The 21,783-nt window shown below is 36.7% G+C and overlaps 1 protein-coding gene across 1 annotated transcript in view; it reads right to left on the bottom strand.

Annotated features, from left to right (window-relative positions):
* Positions 1-1,386: 1,386 nt before the first annotated feature.
* Positions 1,387-21,783, bottom strand: part of LOC128743818 (3-phosphoinositide-dependent protein kinase 1) — a 229,765-nt gene continuing 209,368 nt past the window's right edge. The window contains exons 4-5 of the mRNA XM_053840491.1: positions 1,588-1,868; positions 1,387-1,527 (exon numbers count right to left, since the gene is read on the bottom strand). Of these exons, the coding sequence (XP_053696466.1) occupies positions 1,432-1,527; positions 1,588-1,868 (377 nt within the window). The 3' untranslated portion in view covers positions 1,387-1,431. The remainder of the gene's footprint in view (positions 1,528-1,587; positions 1,869-21,783) is intronic.

The following is a 21,783-nucleotide window of genomic DNA, read 5'->3' as shown; positions in this document are numbered from 1 at the left end:
CAAATGTTGCAGAATTAAAATTACCTACCGTCATCCGGGGCGAGATTGTGCCAAAAAAGCATATGTTTTTGTTCTTTAGCTCAGTATACATACAATTTAGGAACTAAGGTGATTTTAAACCTGTCAATATATACTAAATTGTTCAATTAACAACTACCGTAGAGATGGTTTAGTTACAATGAAACCTAGTTTTACTAGAAGTTCATGAACTTTGGCACAATCTCACCCCTTCTAGGGGGTGACATTGTGCCAAAAACATAAAGTTAGGCAAAAAACCTGAACAGTGAACATTAGCATATTTATAAACGATACACATAAAGATCAGTATAAAGTAGTTCATATGGGGCCGTCCATGAACTAAGTGGACTATTACGGGCAGGGGGTCGGCCAAAAACAACGCATCATACAAAAAGTATGAACGAAAATAACCCGGGGAGGACTGAAATAACTAAAAATGAGTTCGTAGTCAATGGACAGCCTTTATATAGCCAGTAGCGTTTCTAGGGTTAACAAGGGAAAGATATATGAAGGGGTGTATCCCAAGGAGGCATACCTATTTGATCATTTAACAAAAGTAACCATTACTTCGTTCGAGAACCCGCGGCCGCAGAACATGTGGCCTATCCCACCCCCTCCCCCCTCCTTAAAACTGGCAGTTTATACGGTATAATATATTCGTCTTATTAGAGTGTTTATTCAAAGTATCTGAAATTTCCAGAGAAAAAGTAAAAATTAGTTTAAATTATTTAGTAGACCTATGAAGCTGTTTGCTCCAAAATGGATGATGCAATCTAATCTGTCAAAATATTGTGTCAAAATAGTAAAGAATGTGAGTGTACTGGTGTATACTGACGTATTTTTGTTGTGTAAGTGAAATCCACAAATTGGATCGATCATTATGGCTTGGCACAATCTCACCCCCGTGAAGCTCGAAAAGTACAAAGTTTCGAAAAATATAATTTTCGTAATCGAAACTTATCCTACGCATAATAACCTTTCAATACATTGTAAATGATTAGTTTATATACCTTCAAGATAGCAAGTTGATGCGATTTCTTTTTTGAGTTGGTTTATGCGGGACATTTTTTACAAGCGTTATTTCCGCGTATTTTTTATCGCGAACTTTGAAACCTTGTTTAGGCTAAATAGTTTGCTTATATTATCTGTATTCCATTGGAAGTTATGAATAAATATGTTATGTTCATCATTATTTTGAATTTGGGTCACAAGTTTCTATAGATATAATAAATTTTCACAAATGAACATTTTTGATTTTTGGCACAATCTCACCCCCGTGGCACAATCTCACCCCGGATGGCGGTATTAGGAAAACACATGATGTGATAAATTCAACTACACAATGCAAAAAATCGATGATATATCGAACCTATTATATTATATGTTTTGTAAAAATGAAAAAAAAAACTACACTTATTTTCCATACTTTTTATCGTAAGTTTCTTTTATTGCTTGACACCACTTCAACGCGTATCCTTGTGGATCTTCTAAGTAATATGTTCGATGAGGCTGAGAAAATATAATAGTAATAACATAATTTACCGCGTTCCAAATTCAATAATAACTTACCGTATGCACAAAAAAAATTTTGAAATTTTTTGCCTCAACTCTTAGTTCTTCACTCCAAGGGATCTCGCCTTTTTTTACCATCTGCACTGGATCTACATAAATTAATCGGGGTCCTGCAGTGAGTAGTAACATTCGCCGTCTCGGTACATAGAGGGCTCCTTTACGTTTATTTACAAACCCCTGTTTCAGAATCATTTCGCCTTCTACAAACTGGTTCCATGGGTCGGATTTTTGTTTTTCTAATTTAGATATTCTATCAATGTCACCTATATTATTTAAACCTGAAAATACAGTCGTAAATTAGCCGTATAATTAGTACCGTCAAATATTACACTTATTTCTTATTGAATCTGTTGTATACTAAGTTAGTTATTCATCCAGTTATCAAGTCATATATGGCCGGTGTGAAGTCAGACCGAAACAAGTGACAAAACTTTGATTTCGACAAAAACGCGTTCAAAATTTGCTGCTCTGTATGGTTTACCTATCAATAGTTCGAAAACATGTCATAACTCTGGCAATTTGCAACATTTATGTAGTTATTTAGTTCTTTATGTAGTTAACTCATTTTTTTAAATTTTGCGACTTGGTCCGGTCTGATTTAACACAGACTACTAACAGTCAGTCCACAATCATGGATCACACACAATTACTGGTCATTTTAGCTTTGGCTGCTAATTTCCGTTTAAATATCACCTAATAATTGATCAAATTATTGAGTAGTACTATTGAGTAACAATTTTGTCAATGATTTAATACATTCACGTGTAGCGACCCTGCCCGCTACTCTCCCGTATACTAATCCTGCCTGGATCCGAAGGACGAAATCCTGGATCAAATCATATTATTATTAACTTCAACATTTTATTCGATTACCCGCGCCGGTCAGTGACTCGATCGAGCGACGGCGCCGGTAAGGCAAAATACTTCGATGAAAAACAACGCGTTCGGTACCATTCTAGGTTAATGAACGCGCAAGTTTCTTAACCTGCCGCAACGAACAGTTCCCAAAACAAATGCGAGGTTGCGCGAAGTTGCAGTTTTGCCGACTAAGGTAAACAACGAAGCGCGGAACTGTTCGAGTTGACAAAAAACAAAGTTCCCGCGCGAGGGGTTAAAATGTATGCGCGAGAGGGAAGCTCAACGGACAGCGTGAGGTCTGCCGGTAGGCAGAATAGGACGGAACTACCTCGCGAAGGAGGAGTTTCCTTAGGGCGAAGATCATTTTTAGCAAGTAAGAAGTACCGATTGTAAAGTAAGTTTTTAAATAAAGAGAGAGTCCAATTTGGCACGCCGACCCGTCCGGTCGGTAGTGCGGTTAAAAACGGTTGTTTTATTTCTTTTTTTGATTTGTTCCTTCCGCGCGGGGTTTTAGGATCGAGGGGGCCTTTAAGGCCCCTTCACACGCATTAATCGGCAGTTAAAGTTAAAATGACCCATAATTGTGTGTGACCCATGATTTGAACTGGCTGTATATACAGGGTTAGGTAGCTTAGTGCAGATATTTCAGGGGGTGATAGAGGGCCATATTTCACGAAATAAAACGAAGAAGACGAACCGGTTCTGAATATCAAATTCTACCCGCACCATATTGATTATATTTGATTTCTGGTTTTAGTGATGGCGTTTTGGTCATCCGGTAAACTAGTAAACTAGTAAACTAGTTTATTTGCTGTCTAAGCCAACGTTTCAAGGACTTTATTTCCTCTTCATCAGGGCAACTACGAAAATACAGTTTACATTTACATTGAGTTACAAAGTCAATTTTTTACACACAAAACTTACAAACATATTAAACTAATTCTTGTCAAGTTTGTTGGGGTGGGTTTTATCTGCTTTTGGTCGAACTACACTATAAAAAACAGTACAATTTATTATAAACTACTAGGTTGGTCTAACTTTGAAAATTCAAATTTGAATACCGGCAAGCAATAACTTACACAGTCATTCTTGCACACAACACAGTACAGTTATGACTTTCAGGGAGCGATGAAGAGGAAATAAAGTCCTTGAAACGTTGGCCTAGACAGCAAATAAACTAGTTTACTAGTAACCCGATGACCAAAACGCCATCACTAAAACCAAAATTAGTATCGTTGGTCAAACAAGTCTCTCTATTTGATATCTGCTAGGCATACGACATTTGCGTAAGCGCGATAGAGCCCGCGATATGTGCTTTACAAGGTACCAGTACACTGTTTGCTGAATCATCCAATATTTGATCTATTTCATCAAATAAGTTTGAAAACCCGTGTACTGACCCAACCAAATATTCGAACAAATTTTATTTTTCAAAATGTCGCCGAGCTTTTCCATTAAAATTTGGCTGTTTATAAAACAGTGTAATATGCCAATCAAATTAAATTTGTTTTCGTAACGTTTTGCCACAGACAAACAGACATAACTCTTGGAAGAAAATCAACAAAAATTATCGTACCTCACATTTAGCCTGAACACTAGCACCATCTAAGATCGACATTCCCAAATATCAAATAGCAACATGGGTATCCCTCGAAGCAGCAAGTATTTTTATGGGGAATTCCCCTTCTTTCGTCAAAAAGCGCCACTTTGACCAAAACGGTGACATTCCCAACTAAGGCCAAATTTGAAATGAGTGTTGTCTGTTTGTCTGTGGTTTTGCGCTGTTCGCCGGTTTGTTTGCTTGAAACTTATCAAAAAACCCACAATGTTTATTATTTGAATTGCTGTCAAAATCGAATTTGGTACAGGAAAAATAGTGCAGAAAAGAAGTTTTGCAAAGGAAATGACACTGGAATAAATCAGGACATTATTGAATCAATAGTGAAAAGTAAAAAAAATCATGAATAATGAGGAAATCACTTTATAAACCTGTTTTTCGAACCTGGTTAACCGGAAATTAGCAGTCATTAACTTTTCGTCGGAGAGCCCAATTTCGGAAGCAGTTTTTGGACCCAATAGCTGGGGTCTGGTTGTAAAAATGTAAATACTGTAAATGTAAAGACTTCTTCTTGCCAATCTGAACACAGCGAATATATTTTCATGAACAGAATTTTCGTTTGAAACAAAAAACTGCTTTCGAAATTGGCAGAATCGATTACGACTAATTTCACTTTAAATACCCTTTAAAATTAAGCACTACTACATATATAATACTACATATGTCAAACATTATTCTAGTAAATCTAGTAAATAAATAGTCAGCATGTAAACGTTTATTTCAGGATCGGAAGGCTAATTCTGTTTATGTTAACATGTATAATTTACTGGAAAATATGAACAATAATTGTATGCATATCCACCTTTTCGCGCGCTTAATGGCGGCTAATGGGTACAGTTTTCGACAATGTTTATTTGCTTTTGGGAACTCCGCTCACGTATGCTTGAAAGTTCTACAACAACAACTAAGACTGGAAATATCAACTTCCCAGAGGCATGCTAACGTTCTCCGAAAGTTGTATCCACTAGCCGCCAAGCCGCTAAGCCCCCTCCCCCCCTAGGAGACATTTAGCCCTCTAGAAAAATTAGGCTGGATATTTAAATTTGAGAAAAAACTATAGTTAGATAACTTTACATAATAAATACTTTAGAGTAATTGTTATATGCATCACAACTTTAAGTTCCCATGCATCGATGTACATTTCATTTTATTATGCCAAGGAAATAAAATGGTCGAAAAAATGCCGGGGGCTACAGCTCCCCCAGGAAATGAGCGCTAGTTCCGCCTATGCTAAAAACTATTGTTGGCCATATTAATATTGCTGTTGTAGTTGAAACCCGTAATCCACCTTTTCGCGCGCTTAACGGCGGCTAGTGGGTACGCTTTTCGACAATGTTTATTTGCTTTTGGGAACTCCGCTTACGTATGCTTGAAAGTTCTACAACGACAATTAAGGCTGGAAATATTAACTTAACGTGAATAAAGCTGTCAAAAGCATGCTAACATTTTCCGAAAGTTGTACCCACTAGCCACCATTACGCACGCGAATAGGTGGATAGCTGTGTGACATTCAATTTTATTCTGGTTTTGTGTGTCGCAAGTAGTGCGCTGTAATCGCACAGTGATGCGCTATCCAGCTTTTGAAGTAGGACTACGTCTTACGGCAAGTTTTGACATAGGGTGTCATTCCAAAAAATCAAAAAATGCGAGCGTCACGAAAAATGAAAGGTTTTGAGCGCTAATAGCTCAGCGGTTTTCCGATCGATTTTCAATATTCTCACACCAATCGATCGGAAAAACTTCTAAGAATTGACCCAAATGAAGAAAAGTATGGATTCTTGATGTTGAACTATTGAAAAATTGGAACTAATGAAAAAAATTTTACCAGAATTCTCGCTTCGCGATTGGTTGGAAGATTCTTTACGATGATCTAAACCTATACCAATTTGATATCTGTGCTTGGGAAGTAAGTCAAAACAAGTGACAAAGTTTCCTCATTTCAACAAGATTTTTTAACACCGCGGTTCAACCTAGACCATTTTGATGTCCTTGCTTGGGAAGTACGCCAGAGAGAGTGACAAAGCCCACTCGTGCCAACAGATTTCTTACGAACGCGTTTAAACCTAGTCCAATCTGATGTCTGTGTTAGGGAAGTGTGCCAGAAAAAATGACACAAGTTCGTTGTCCCAACAGATCGCAAATTCTTTACTGCGTGACGATTAAACCTCGGCGAATTTGATATCTGTGTTGGAAAAATGTGCTACAGCTGTAGTGTTCGGTTATAATACGGCCACAGAACAGAAGTGGAAGTAGAAATCCAAACACGTACATGCTACTTTCTACAGATACTAGAGAACCTGGCGGTAGCGGGTCACTTTTTTCCACGAAAACACACGAACGTATACGAATGCACACGAAAGCATGTGAAAGCTGCTATGCGATTGGCAGCGAACGTTCTGCTTATATTGCTGTTATTCGCTTCTATGCGAAAACCTTCCCAAAGAAAAATAAAAACAAAAAAGACTCTGTTACCAGTTTTGATCGCCGAATCGTTCGGACTTCCACTTCTGTTCTGTGATACGGCTCTGTATGAATACGCATGCTTGCCGTTTCATTATAAGTGTAGTGAAAAGATGTGCTGTTGATAAAATAGGATTGAATTCGTAAAATCCTTTCAACGTGGGAAACCATGGATAATAAAAACATTTCAGTCAATCAATGGACAATCTTTAATTTCAGTAAGGTAGCAGGAAAGTAATAGTTTGTGTTCTTGATTTTGTTAAATTGTTTTCAAATGCACATAGAAATAACTCTGAAAGCTTAAGAGAATTGAACGCATGCAATATTACTACTTTGATAAATGTTACATACAACGCATGTACCATGTATATATGCTGCAGCGTGTATACATGAAGAATCGAATGACTACAAGCATGGATGCATGCTACTATCACTACAAAAAGACTTACGTAGTCCTGCGTCACCTATATATGCGGTCGTGTCTTGTGCACAACCCCTCTGATTTTTTATACCATCTACCATAATAACGAACGGTATCAGGATTGCTAATGTGCGACTGTATTAGTGGTTTGTGTGCATCGTGAAAAATTTTCCGCAGCGAAAAAAAAAATTGGAGATGCAAACAAACCGCGAATACTTATACGCGGCGAAGTGTACGTGCGGTAAATGTCAGCAATCTCTATAATACGTACTGATACTTCATAAACTATGTACATTACAGCAAAAATTAGACTGCAAAAATGAAATACTGCGGAAAAATAATGCTATCCCAAATTTATGCAAGCACCCAACATTCATTTTTCTTGAATGGTAAGGGTATAGATTACCGGGTAATAAGCGCTTGATTAACTGTTATTCAACAGAAATATTTGTTGGGTATATCTGGCATCTGCTTACGACCTTTTGAAAATTTGGTGCCGAACTTATTATATACCAAGCAATGCCTTATGTAAAGAGCATTTTACGAGTAGAATCAATATATATAGAATGCCAGTGTCGCTGCAGTGCTCGTGGTAAACATCACACATTTGAAAATTACGTACTTACACTGTACGCGCATATGTGTGAGTGATCGATTCGAAACGGGAATCTGATTGTCAAACTAAAAAGGCAACCCAATAAAAAATCCTTCTGCTTTTCCGTAAATCACGTAGGATAAATCACCCGATTTGGTCGTTTTGGGGTATTTCGTCGGCAGGAAAAGGACAATGTAGTTCCCGTATCCAAGACACGAACCAGCAACATGTTTGCCACCAAAATATCCATGAAACACCAGCGACACTGGCATTCTATATATATATTGATTATACTATTTTACGTGACAAAGCGACATGCTAACTTGCTGATATTGATATTGCGCTTTCCCTGTGCTGTGCTAGCACTTTGGCAATCCGCAGATGCCCCACGGGAAAGCAAAACAGAGCTGCCACAAATACATATATTTGTACATACATAAATTTGGGACCCATCTATTATTTTAGTTGCTGTAATTTCTGGCTCTACTAATGTACCTGAATTTTAAAGTAGTCCATAAACTATTTATGTTATTCAAAAGATTAAATCGAGAAAATTAAATACTCCGGAGAAAGCGGTAGAGTCCCAAATTCATGCATGCACAAATATCTGTATTTATGGCAGCTGAAGCAAAATCAATATCAGCAATGTTGTTAGTTCGTAAAAGCGTCAATTCGGCTGATATTGGTATTGGACAAAAGCGACACGGCTGACATTGGTATTGATTTTCAATTATTCGATTACCGATTAAACGGTTAGCGTTGTATGCACTAATTGATTAGTTCAGTATTCGTGCTAGTGGTGCTAGTAGTATTCGATTATAAATATTCGAATATTTCGTTTAATAATTGGATTGATCGTACGATTATAAACGATTGATGGGGATTATTCGCATTTTTTTATCTTATTTAAACTATTCGATGAATGAATTACTCGTGCCCGCAGTATTCGATTACAAATTATTCGATTATTCAATGCTCTAATCGATTACTCGATTATTCGAGCGATTACCGGACATCACTAAATGTAGAAATTGTAATTTTTAAATTGCATTTTTTCATACCGCAGTAATTTGTATTGAATATTTTGAATTAATAATAATTACCGTATTAAAACGTGTTTAAAAAAAATTAAAATGGCATTCAGCTTCCTGTTAAATGAATAACCTCACTTTCCGAGCGCACTTTTTTTTGCTTATTTGATCTGTTTGATCTGCACAGAAATCTGCAGGCGCAAACATTTTCGGGCCGAATGTATTTGATAAACTCACGAATTCCATGCTGTTTTGCAAACAGTGTACTGGCCCCACAAAACATGCCAAAATTTATTCGGTTTTGTAACACGGGTAACGTCTCAGATCGAATTTTTGACATCAAATTTGACAAACAGTGTACTGGGCGAGACAAATATGTCTGTCAAATACCAAAATTTTCCTAAATTCTGACAGGAAGAAAATTTGACGATAAAGCAAACAGTGTACTGGTACCTTTAGTAAAGCACATATCGAGGGCTGAATCCCGCTTACGCAAATGTCGGATGCCTGGCAGAAATTGACCAGAATCAATATGGCGCGGGTAGAATTTGATATTCAAAACCGGTTCGTCTTCTTCGTTTTTCGTTCGATTTTGTTTACGTCAACATTGACGTTTCCAAACAGATGATGTATGCTGTCCACGTTGCTGCCCGACATCACGGTTTTCCGGCACAGGTAAGAAAATAACATTAAACCTGTTGCCATGGCTAAGAAACTAAGTTAGGCCACACGGAACATGTCAAATGAGGTTCATAAAACAATATTCGACTAAAATGAGGTTCATACAACAAAAGCATGTTTAACTTAGGTAAAAAATTAATAAAATAAGTACATAAGCTTAAGCGTTATGTGTGGGACAAAAAAAACACCTTCAGCAGGGCGACAAGGGTACCCGGGTACCCAAAATTGATATTGTTATAACATCAACAATTTTTAACCGATACAATAGGTGTCATTTGATTCGTTAAATTGTCTAGTTTTGAAATGTTTGGCCATTTGGCCAATAAAAGACATATGGGGCCTGGGAATTTGGAATTCCGACAGTGTCCGCTGTGAGATAGAGAACTGTTTGTATTGCAAGAACATCAGCTATACGAATATCAAAACTCTAGAAATTCATACAGTGAACTATTTCATATCGCCCCACAGTGGGGCAGATTGACCCGGCGCTCGGACAAAACCTCATAACTTCTTTCATATGCTTCGTAGAGCTTTATTGTCTTCAGCAACATTGTTTGTTAAAAAATTTCGCATCCTTTTCTAAATTTTAAGTAGTTCTATTTTTATTCCTATAGATGGCGTTGAGATCTAACTTTTTAAATATTGACTTTAGCAATATTGTGTTTTCAGAAAAGTTGTTTGTCCTGTAAAGTTACGTAAAGTTACTGAACATACCAAAATTGTAGGACTTACGGGAATCAAGTTATAAATATTTTAAATGCTCAAACACATATTTTAAGTATGTAGTCGAAATTGGTAGTCTGACGACCTCCTCTACAAATTATCACAATCTGTATATCAAGAGTAATTTAGTATTATTATTCTGGTATAGGGTAAATCAACCATTTCTGGACCTTTCGGTAAATTATTTTGAACTCGTAACGCTAAACACCCAACCAATGGCACTTAGAATATAAGTAACTTTCGAATAAGCCTAAATACATCAATTTCTGCTGAAAATCTCTATATTTTACATATTTTTAAAACAGATTGAAATGTTCATTTTCCTTTTATGGACCCTTGTGGTTTACAATAGAATAACGACCGGGTCAATTATAGGAATTTTAGTGTATTTTGCATGGAGAGAGTGCGATAATGGCGACATTGTTTGCGTTGTATATAATGGACCCGTATTTGTTGAAAACGTCAATTTTAAAGCATTAATAATGAAATGCATCTAAAATTTTATAAACTCAAATGTGTGTTATGTTTAGTACGTTCTGTTTCATGTCATATATCCTCAGAAATAAGAAGCATAAGCTAATAACTACCGAAATTTTATCCGAGGGTCCATTACAGGTAGAGGGTTTACTATATAGGTTAACTTACCCTACTATCCGCTTTAGTGCATTCATGCAAATTTTTTTAATTCATTAGTTTGGCCATACGCAGTAAAAGGATACGAGTGGCGAGATAGGCTGTCATCGGCCTCAGCCAAATCCTGGTAGAAGGCACAAAAATAACGAGTAACTGGCAGAGTATAGCAATCTGTTTATCCTGCAAACACGTATCAACATGTTCGACTCTAAATAAACAAAATGGAGGCTAGTTCAATTGAGCTGAAAGTTCTACCGAACATATTCTGCTGCCAATTGGACTTGAAACAGAGCTAATTGGGAAAAAGCTGTTAAGTGGTCGCCTTTACAATGTCCTGAATTCCCCTTATCGACTCCAATGTATCTCATAACGATAATAATGCTGTGTCTTACATACACAAGCATGACTATTCAACGTACAGCAGGAATGAACTTCGCACTGGCGCGCGCATTTACTAATTTGTAGCCTAAAATGCCAGAAAACATGCATTCGGAAAACTTGAATATCTCCGAACATCGCAACTAGTAGCAGCTGATTTTTTGCTTATTACTAGTTAATACCCTGAATGTTGATTTTACGGTAGTGTCAGAGCGGAAATCTGTGGAAATCTTTTTCTACACGCTATTGAAAATTGACAAAAATAACAAATTTTTTGTTCTAAAACACTTCGTCAGAACAAAGCCTACTAGTAAAAAATCTGTCTTAATATCACCTAAACTATTAGTTTACAATCACTTTAATGTGAATTGTCCTTTAAAAGTACAGAATTTTGAGCAGCATGGTAGCCAGATACTAAAAGATTAAATGATATTTATTTTTTCATTTTCCAAATTTTTTTTGCACTGTGTTTCACCTTCTTTAATGCCTATTGAAAAACTACTTATTAAAACAATTTATGTATATTTCTTATAGATTATGTATCTACAATACGTAGAATATTAAGTTTGATAGAATATCTCAAATAAAAATTTTGAGGTTTTGTCCGAGCTTTTTCGGGTTCTGCCCCATAGTGCGCCCCCAGTGATAGTTAAGATGAAAAAATGTGGTGAAAATGAAAATAACAGTGCACCATCAGTTGAAGCGATGGACGTAGATGCAACAAAACCGGCTCGTCATTGTTTGTGTGATTCGGCGCGTAGACGGCTAAGAAAACTGATGGATGACGGAATGGACTATGCTACGGCCCGCGAGCGGGCAAAGCGGCCACTGGGCAGAACACCAAAGAGGCACCGAAGAAATGCTGATCATGACCGTTCCAAGAGCAGTGAAGAAAAGCCCGTCTCCAAAAAGATGTGTGATGCTTCAGCCTACTTTCCTGGCACTGATGAGATTCCTCCTCCGTCGATTGTAAAATTTGTAGGGGAGTGTCGTCGTGGTTGGGCCACGTTTTAGAATTCGCCCATAACTTTCGCTTCAAAAGGAATTTTGGAAGTCTAAATACATCGTTGTAAAGGGCTAAGAATAGGGTATATTTCCGGAAAGTTTTGAACTGATTTCTTGAAAAATAAAAAAGTTATAGGCATTTACGTGAAGATAAAAAATGTTGTCATAGTCGGGCCATGTTGTACAGGTTGAGCCACCGCATAAAATCTAAGACATACGTATTGAAATTCTATATAGAGACATGAAAAGAATGAATTTCGTAAACAACGGCTCAGATAGGTACAAATACGCTAGTTTTAATTGCATTTCTGCGAAATTTTGGCGATCTTGTAAAATCAATATTGCTACAATCGCCTTTTCCGACGTGTACAACTACAATGAAAAAAAACAACAAAAATCAGAGGGGTTGTGTACAAGACACTACCGCATATATAGGTGACGCAGAACTACGTAAGTCTCTTTGTAGTGATAGTAGCATGTATTCATGCTCGTAATCATTCGATTCTTCATGTATACATGGTATATGCAACATATATACATGCTACATGCGTTGTATGTAACATTCATCAAAGTAGTAACATTGCATACGTTCAATTCTCAAAACATTATGCATTTGAAAACAATTTAACAAAATCAAGAACACAAACTATTGCTTGCCTGCTACCTTACAGAAATTAAAGATTGTTTTTATTACCCATGGTTGAAGGGATTTTACCAATTCAATCCTATTTTATCAACAGCACATCTTTTCACTACACTTCTAATGAAACGGCAAGCATGCGTATTCATACAGAGTCTTATTATAACTGTACATTACAGTTGTAGCACATTTTTCCAACACAGATATCAAATTCGCCGAGGTTTAATCGTCTCGCAGTAAAGAATTTGCGATCTGTTGGGACAGCGAACTTGTGTCATTTTTTCTGGCACACTTCCCTAACACAGACATCAAATTGGACTAGGTTTAATCGCGTTCGTAAGAAATCTGTTGGCACGAGGGGGCTTTGTCACTCTTTCTGGCGTACTTCCCAAGCAAGGACATCAAAATGGTCTAGGTTTAGCCGCGGTGTTAGGAAATATTGTTGAAATAAGGCAGCTTCGTCACTTGTTTTGGCTTACTTCCCAAGCACAGATATCAAATTGATATTGACTTAGATCATCGTAAAGAATCTTCCAACCAATCACAAAGCGAGAATTCTGGTAAAACATAGGTTCATTATTTCCAATTTTTCAATAGTTCAACATCAAGAATCCATGCTTTTCTTCATTTGGGTCAATTCTTAGATTTTCCGATAGATTGGTGTAAGAATATTGAAAATCGATCGGAACATCGCTGAGCTATTAGCGCTCAAAACCTTTCATTTTTCGTGACGCTCGCATTTTTCGATTTTTTGGAATGACACCCTATCTCAAAACTTGCCGTAAGACGTAGTCCTACGTCAAAATCTAGGTTTTTATCGTATTAATTTTGCTTTATTTCATCACATTTTACGTGACTGACATTCTCTAGCGATTATTGCGCTTCTGCGCTTAAAATTATGGTGGCCCAATCATGACTACTCCGGTGGCCCGACCTTTACAAATAGTGCTTTTCTAATATTTCACCTTAGCCTTCCCAAACACCTTACTGGAGGGGATTTTTCTATAGTCTTCGTGTGCAGCATAACACACATCATACAATTTCAAAATTTATCACGATAATTGCATTTCATGAATCATTTCTTGAAGAAAAGTTCATTGTGCCCGAAAAACTTTTTTTGTAAGATTTAGTCACTGAATTCAGTACGGGTGTTTTGAATACATCATTAGAACTCACAGTATTGTGAAAAGTTAGCTATCACAGTAAGAAATTTTACAATGGTTGTATCCTAGATATCATGAGTTACTAAAGCTGTAAAATCGTGATGGCCCGACCATAACAGTGGCCCGACGATAACGACAATACCCTATATTATTGTAGATCAATTAACGCTCAATTTATAATAGGGTGTGATGCAAATGCCTATCACACATTATGGGGTTGCTCAGATATCAATAAAAGAGGCGAAAATCTTCTGAATTACATTTCGTCCAACATATTGACGTATGTAATAGAGGGAGTTCGCCAACATTTATAAATTCCATTCGTGATGAGGTCCTTGATCTTTCGATCTGCAGTGACCTCTTGTCAGAAAAGATTGTGGATTGGCATGTTTCTGATGAAGAATCACTGTCCGACTACAAGCATATTAGGTTTGATTATAAAGCCGAATCATTAATTATAGAAAACTATAGAAACCCAAGAAGAACCAACTGGGACCTATATCGGTTCTACCTAAAGAACGATAATACAACTGATGATACATCAATAAAAACTTGGTCGCAACTAGACAGCGCCTCTGATGAAGTCATTGGCAAAATGATCTCATCATACCAAGCCAGTTGTCCTGTTCAGCATAGATCATCCAGTAGAGATGTTCCTTGGTGGAACGACAAACTGGCAGAATTGAGGAAAAAATCTAGGCAGTTGTTCAATCGAGCAAAAGTTACTTCGAACTGGGACCTATATAAAAAGGCCCTGACAGAGTATAACAGAGAACTGAGGCGTGCCAAACGAAAGGACTGGAAACGGGTCTGTGAAGAGATAAATAACGCTCCAACAGCTGCAAGGTTGCACAAAGTTTTTTCAAAAGACCATTTAAATGGCTTAGGCAGTCTTAAAAAAGAGGATGGCAGTTTTACTGTCGATTCCTGTGAAACATTGAAACTAATAATGAGAACTCACTTCCCAGGATCAACACCTGTATTTGCTGAAGCACATGATTTGGATGAGGTAGGACATTTATGGTCAACAGATGCCTATCGTAAAGGTTGTGAAATCTTCACACCTTCCAGGTTGAATGGGCATTGGGTTCTTTTCAACCTTTCAAATCAGCTGGGAAAAATCAAATTTTCCCAGCATTGCTCCAACAGGGAAAAGAAATTCTTACTCCTCTGTTGACTGAATTATTCAAAGCCAGTGTTACATTGAGTTACATACCAAAAGCTTGGAGAAAGGTTAGTTGTTTTCATTCCAAAGGCGGGAAAAAGAGATAAAACAACTCCTAAAGCCTTTAGACCTATCAGTCTAACCTCTGTTCTATTTAAGACAATGGAAAAAATTGTGAACGACTTTATTAAGTCAACAAGCTTATCAAGGTTTCCCTTGAGCAAATATCAATTTACTTACCAATCAGGCAAATCTACGATAACGGCGCTACAATCGCTAGTTAGCAAAATCGAGAAATCGTTTCAAGCCAAAGAAATAGCTTTGGTTGCGTTTCTCGATATTGAAGGAGCATTCGATAATGCATCCTATAGCTCAATTCGCTATGTAAGCACAAATCGATCTTTTGTACTCTCATGGAACTGCCATATGGAAAGTTTGTGAAGATTTGGTGCAAAGTTTTGTTTATCCTTTTCGCTCTTTAACAAACCTGTGCACAGACTTCACAAATAGAACAAACTTGGGAAGGTGGCAGCACCGTTTCGCGCACAAAGCGAATGCGTTCCGCAATGGAAGCGAGGGGCCTGGATAACTGTATTATCGAATGGATAATGGCGATTTTGAAAGATCGAGAAATTTTTGCTGATCTTGGAAGTGCACAACTGACTATAAGATCAATGAAGGACTGTCCTCAGGGAGGAGTACTGTCACCCTTATTGTGGTCATTAGTAGTAGACAAACTCCTTAAAAGGCTAGCGGAACAAGGATATGAGATGAAAGAAATTTCGTATCTCACTTTTAAGGCAATTAATCACCCCAAGATTTCTCTCACAAGAAGGGGCATGTTATACCAAGAAATGTTCCTAAAGACACTACATGCGAAAAATTTCACGTTTCGGCGCAATATCACACGATCACGTATTTCGCTGTTTGAACCACTGTGCAGTGCCAGGAAAGTAGGCTGAAGCAATGCATACTTCTGTCTTTCCTTTGGTCGTTGGTACCTCCATCTTAATCGCAACAATTTCTCTACTAATAAATTCAGTAATTGGGACAAACTTTGCCTTCCTATTTACCAAAATCGGTGTCCTAGGTCTGGACTCACTGTCCAGTGCTTCAGCACTGAAGAAGGCTGTATGTAACAGTCGAAATACGTATCTGCGGATTGTTTACGTGAGTGGATGGCTGGTGTGGCTATGTTTATGTTATAGTGTAATTATAGTATAGTGAAATTTTTTAATTATCCTTATGGTGAACATTGTGCAGTGTAATTTTTAGTAGAATAAAACGGAAAACCTTCCTAACTTGACTCGTATTCAAGATTCTGCTAAGACGCTCAACATAATAACTTTTAACTAGCTTTTGGTAATAAAAATTTTTAAACGTGCTACCAATACGTAAGAAAAAGGTGCGGTAGACAGAATATGCTATTTCTAACGCTATGACGTCATTCTTAGAGATTGTACCGTTAGATATAAAAATTAATTGTGTTACTATCCATGCCATACTGGTTCCTTTGTTTACATAACAAACGATAGAATCCCAGCAGAGATTCTGGTGTTAAAACGGCACGTTTGTTGTTTGAACAGCAGCATAACTGAATTAGAAGAGCCGTTATACCTGTAAAACGTGCAACACACACGCTATCCAGCTTTTTACGAGCCATAATGACGGACGTGTTCGTAATATTTGAACAGCATTTTTGACATTTCCCTAATACATCGCACGTTTTCTTTCCGCGCGTTCACGGTAAAACTAAATGTTCGATGTATTAAGGAAATGTCAAAAATACCACTCAAATATTACGAACACGTTCGCCATTATGGCTCGTAAAAAGCTGGATAGAGCATTATACGGGAGCTCCTAACCACACTTTTTTGACAACACCTGGTGGTTTGTTTACATGGCGTTAAAGTTTGAATCGAGTTTTCTATCTTCGCCCGGCAGATAATAATAAAAATGTTGAGTTTTTATTTAAGAGAAAGTGCCTTACATGCATTTTAATGCAATTGATACTGTAATCCTTCACGAAATTTCAAGTCGAAATCGTTCGATGTGACAAAAACATGTAAACAAACCACCAAGTAGTGTCATTTGACGGCAAAATGACGTCATCACAAAATGATCTATATTCGATATAAATGAAAAAGAAAATAGTCCAAAATGTAAACAAAGGCGTCGGTTTCTGACAATTGACGGCATCATGATTTGGTTTATTTCATGAGTGCAAAAGCGATAGAGCTTCTTAATCGTGAATTGAAGATACAACCAACAAAACGGCGAATGTCGCAGGCGCGAACAAACCGAGCGAGAGCTGATTTTCTTAAGCTGGTCCCTCTCCTGTTTTGTTTACTTTTGCGACTTTCACCCTTTTGTTAATTCTATCTAGTATTGGCTAAACTCTATACTGAAAGTTGAGTTGTTTCCGATAGACGTGTCGAATTTACGAATACGAATTACGACGTGTCGAATTAGTAGTCGTGTCTTCAGGATTGTAGAAGAGTGAACTATATTGTTAATATAATATATTTGGTTATAGGCAACTATTTAAGTAATTCACCAATAAATAAAGGCAAAACTTATGTACAATGGAAAGATTAACAAATTCCCTACACATAAATGTTTTGTTTAGACACAGTAGGATTTCGAATTTGACAACAAATGCATGTCACCTATTTTGCCAAAATCGAGACGCTTTTTTGATATGTAAAAATTTAATAAATATAGGTCATAAATGAGCTAAATATAATTAATCAATGATTTTGCTACAATTGCAACAATATTATACCTAAAAAGTCCGACGAAAGCTATCAGGCCCACGTAAGCAATTTTTTGTTACCCTGCGGTAAGACGTAATCCTACGGCTATTTCTAGCGGAGGCCACCAAAAGGCGGTGGTGGGCATCAGAGGATTAATTAAATAATTTACGCATCACTCAAATAAAAATTTGGCACGATACCTTCTTTAATTCTTAAGCGATTTATTAGTAGCGTAGTTGAATTGTTTACCGAACTCTGAGCAACCGAACGTTCGGTAAAATTCAATGGTGCCAAATGACGTTTACGAATCATTAGTAATGTTTGGCATCATCGTTCTGCTGCTCAGAGTTCGGTAAAATTTACGGTAATTTACCGAACTCGGTACTTTTTTTTAACTGTGTATAGAACACCTTAAACGTTCGGTAAAATTTGGAACAGCCGAACGTTCGGTACAAATTTCGATGGTGCCAATCGACGTTTACGGATCGTTAGTAATGTTTGGCATCAAAAATATTTTTTACCGAACCCGAACGTTCAGCTGTTCCAAAGTTCGGTAAATTTTACCGAACTCGGTACTTTTTTTTAAGTGTGTACCAAACCAAACTTGTCAATTAGCTTATCGATATTGCGGTTATTTACATAAATTTTCATCCTGTTGCGGCGGTAGTCCGCATCGTCAATCACCGCAACGAGAACAAGAAAAGGTGGCCAAATATTTTTTGGTTTATATGTGCAAATGTTACTGATGCTTTAGCAACTAAAACTACCATAAAAAGCTTCTTTTAGCCTCTTACATTCAAGAATCTGTTTTATATAAATTCACTGAATATGATAAGTATAAAAATTGGCGTAAATAGTAGAAAAATTTAAGAAGTACGGAATGATGATGCAAATATCTAAACAATAGAAATTGATCTATTTGTATGGCAGCTCTGAACAAAAGCACATCCTTCAATATTTGGCGAACTCAGCATTGGGCGATAATGTATCGATATCACTGGTATCGACATTTGCGGACGAAATCTCGATAGAGATTTTTTCGAAATATAGTTAATTTCGGCATGCATATAAATAAATACAACAGCTCTGTAAATGTTAACACGTTATACAGAGTGTTATAAAATAAATGTAAAATGCAGATCGTCACGTGATGCGAGCAATTTTGCTGATTATGCTTTCAACTGAGTATACGTATCGATATGTGAAAAATATCGATATTCAATTAACGAAAATTCGTCAGCTTCGCTCAATACAGAATTATTTTGACAGCTTGCTGTAAACTTTCCGAGAATGAAAAGATTTCTTGCAAAGCACAATATAGACAACGTGCAGAAAGGCGGGGCGATAGCCTGCATGACCACCAGCGTTACCAGTGGTGGATTTTGTAAGCTTTTGTGGAACTTTAATTCCGACATGCACGCGCTGATGCTGAATGTTATAGCTCTACCCGGGTTTTTTAATGATGTTTAATAGTGGTAATTGCCAGAAAAATACTATTTTTCCATACCTAAATCATACATTTATGCTTTCGAACAAAATTAGATACTAAGTTACTTGGAAAGACTGTGCCGGCTACAAACCCAATTTCAAAAACAAGCACACCAACAAATGTAATTTAGTTGCTTCCCAACAAAACTATTTTCTGAATGCACATTTTAACTCAGTTTAACCGTTTCAGAAAAGAATGGAAAGCTGTTTCCATCGTTAACTCTCTAACAGGCACTCAATCCAGATCAAGCTAATATTTTCATGTAAAAAATGGTACTCGACGTTGAAATAGCAAAAAAATATAACCGTAAATCTTTTGGAACAAAACAATTTGATTTTATTTGATTTTAGCTGACAAGAGTTTTGTGTTTATATGAACCAAATCACCCGATAATTCACCTCTAAACTATAAATATGCTTCGTAATTAACACTTTACTGCTGACTTTTTTTTAATGAAACTCAGCCGTTAGCAGTTAGCAAATTTTCATATTCAACGCATCAAGTATCGATCGAAAACATATCCAATTTTTCGACTTTTAAATAAATACAAATGGTGATACTATTATCCTCTTAGGAGGACTAATTTGTGACTTTGGATATTAAACATATTTTATTTCATATTAAATTTAAAAAATAAAGAAAAATGCAGAACTAGTTCGGATGGACTTGTTATTTTAGAATTTCTAGTACACATTTTCAGACAGAATAATTCCATGTTAATTTCAGTTTGCAGTGCAAGTGCAAGATAAAATTCTAAATCGATGGTCAATCCATGTAATTTTCGTTAATCACGTTTATTTTACTGCATGCATATTTTCATAGATTGCAATAACTCCACAAAAGGACAGACAGCAGTTTCTAAAAACGATCAGTGCTCACTATTAGACAAACTGTCCATGTCCTTATTCGTATAAATCTAGGTCATTCAGAACACCCGACTTACGCACCACAGGCATTGTTTGGAGAAAGATAAGCCCTACTCTATTGCAACTTATTCGTATCACTGGAATGATTGTCGGTTTAATTAGTGTTCTTCCAACTCAAACGGGCCATAGCACTATGAGATATCAGGAGGACAAAAATCAGAAAACTGACTTTCACTAATCCGCTTAATGACATTTTCTATTGATAGTAAACACTTCAATTAAGAAAAATCCAAAATAGCACGTCTCAATTGGATGTTGTTTCTGAGAAAGAGACTGTCAAAGTTGAAAAGCGATATGATATATACGCTTTTTGCCATAAAAACACGTTTAGTTTCAAATCAATTTTTGAACCCTATTTTCAAAATTAAATCTTATGTATTATATATCATTAGAAAGGTAATAAAATGAGCTTTCCGAAAAACAAATAGTTTAGGCAGCTAGAGGAATAAAAATAATATTAAAAATCATGAGAAGAGGAAAAACATAAAATAATAAGAGTATTTTCTGTTTTGTTAGTCGAGAACTTTTTTTCTCCAGATATCTCCAGGTTAATTCCTTCTTCTGGGTTAAATCTCAGGTATATACTATCGAATTATGAAACAATTACATGCCACCATGTGCCACTCTGCGAAATATAGTGTTTTGAAAATTTCTAGTCACTATGGGAGATTTCAAGACTAAATATATTTCCAGCGAATAATATACACACACAAACACACACACACACACACACACACACACACACACACACACACACACACACACACACACACACACACACACACACACACACACACACACAAACACACACACACACACAAACACACACACACACACAAACACACACACACACACAAACACACACACACACACAAACACGCGCGCAGTAGCTAACTGATCAACGTGAAATTATGTCAACAGAAGAAGCATTTAGTGTAATTATATTTAGAAAATGGGTTAAGCTGATTTACTGGCTTTAGTTTTCAGAAGGTCGCATAATGCCTGCAATAGGGTTGATTATGCGACCTTTTGAAAACTAAAGCCAGATTTCAATATGAAGTAATTCATAGGAAGTCACCATCGAGATTTCCTTCTTACGACATTATTGGAACTATGAAGAAAACATGCGCCCCTCCTGTTAAGTTCATCGAAGAAACGTCTTCAAAAATTTAAAATTTCAGTCCATATTCAGTGGGTTGAAAGTCCTAAGGCCTATTTCAAGATAAATTCTAGATCTACTAAACTTATGGACCAATTTCGGCAAATCTTATAAAGGACAATAGTAACTTGCAAATGAAACATATTGTTTGGGATTTGTTTGCGTCATGCCTCGAAGCCAACTGGGAGGCACAAACACGGAAACACATACGTGTATATATAAATTCATACATACATACATACATACAGTCAGACCTTTGTCGATCTCATCGACCTGAGTTAAACAGTGAATGACACTCGGCTCTTTGGGCTTTGCTACACGGGTACAAATTTAATCTCAATAATGCGAAAAATGACTCATGATTTCAAGAATCTAGTGTATTTTCATGTTATGAATATACACCATGAATAATGTTCATGATTTCATACTTTTCTTTATCGTAACGCAGCCTGAGCGTTACCGTTTTGCACGCGAAATACTGAAATCATGAAT

Source organism: Sabethes cyaneus, chromosome 3, assembly GCF_943734655.1.
Source record: "Sabethes cyaneus chromosome 3, idSabCyanKW18_F2, whole genome shotgun sequence".
In the NCBI taxonomy this organism is placed as follows: domain Eukaryota; kingdom Metazoa; phylum Arthropoda; class Insecta; order Diptera; family Culicidae; genus Sabethes; species Sabethes cyaneus.
The sequence above is the reverse complement of the archived record's forward strand: the minus strand, read 5'-3'. Positions and strand labels throughout refer to the sequence as shown.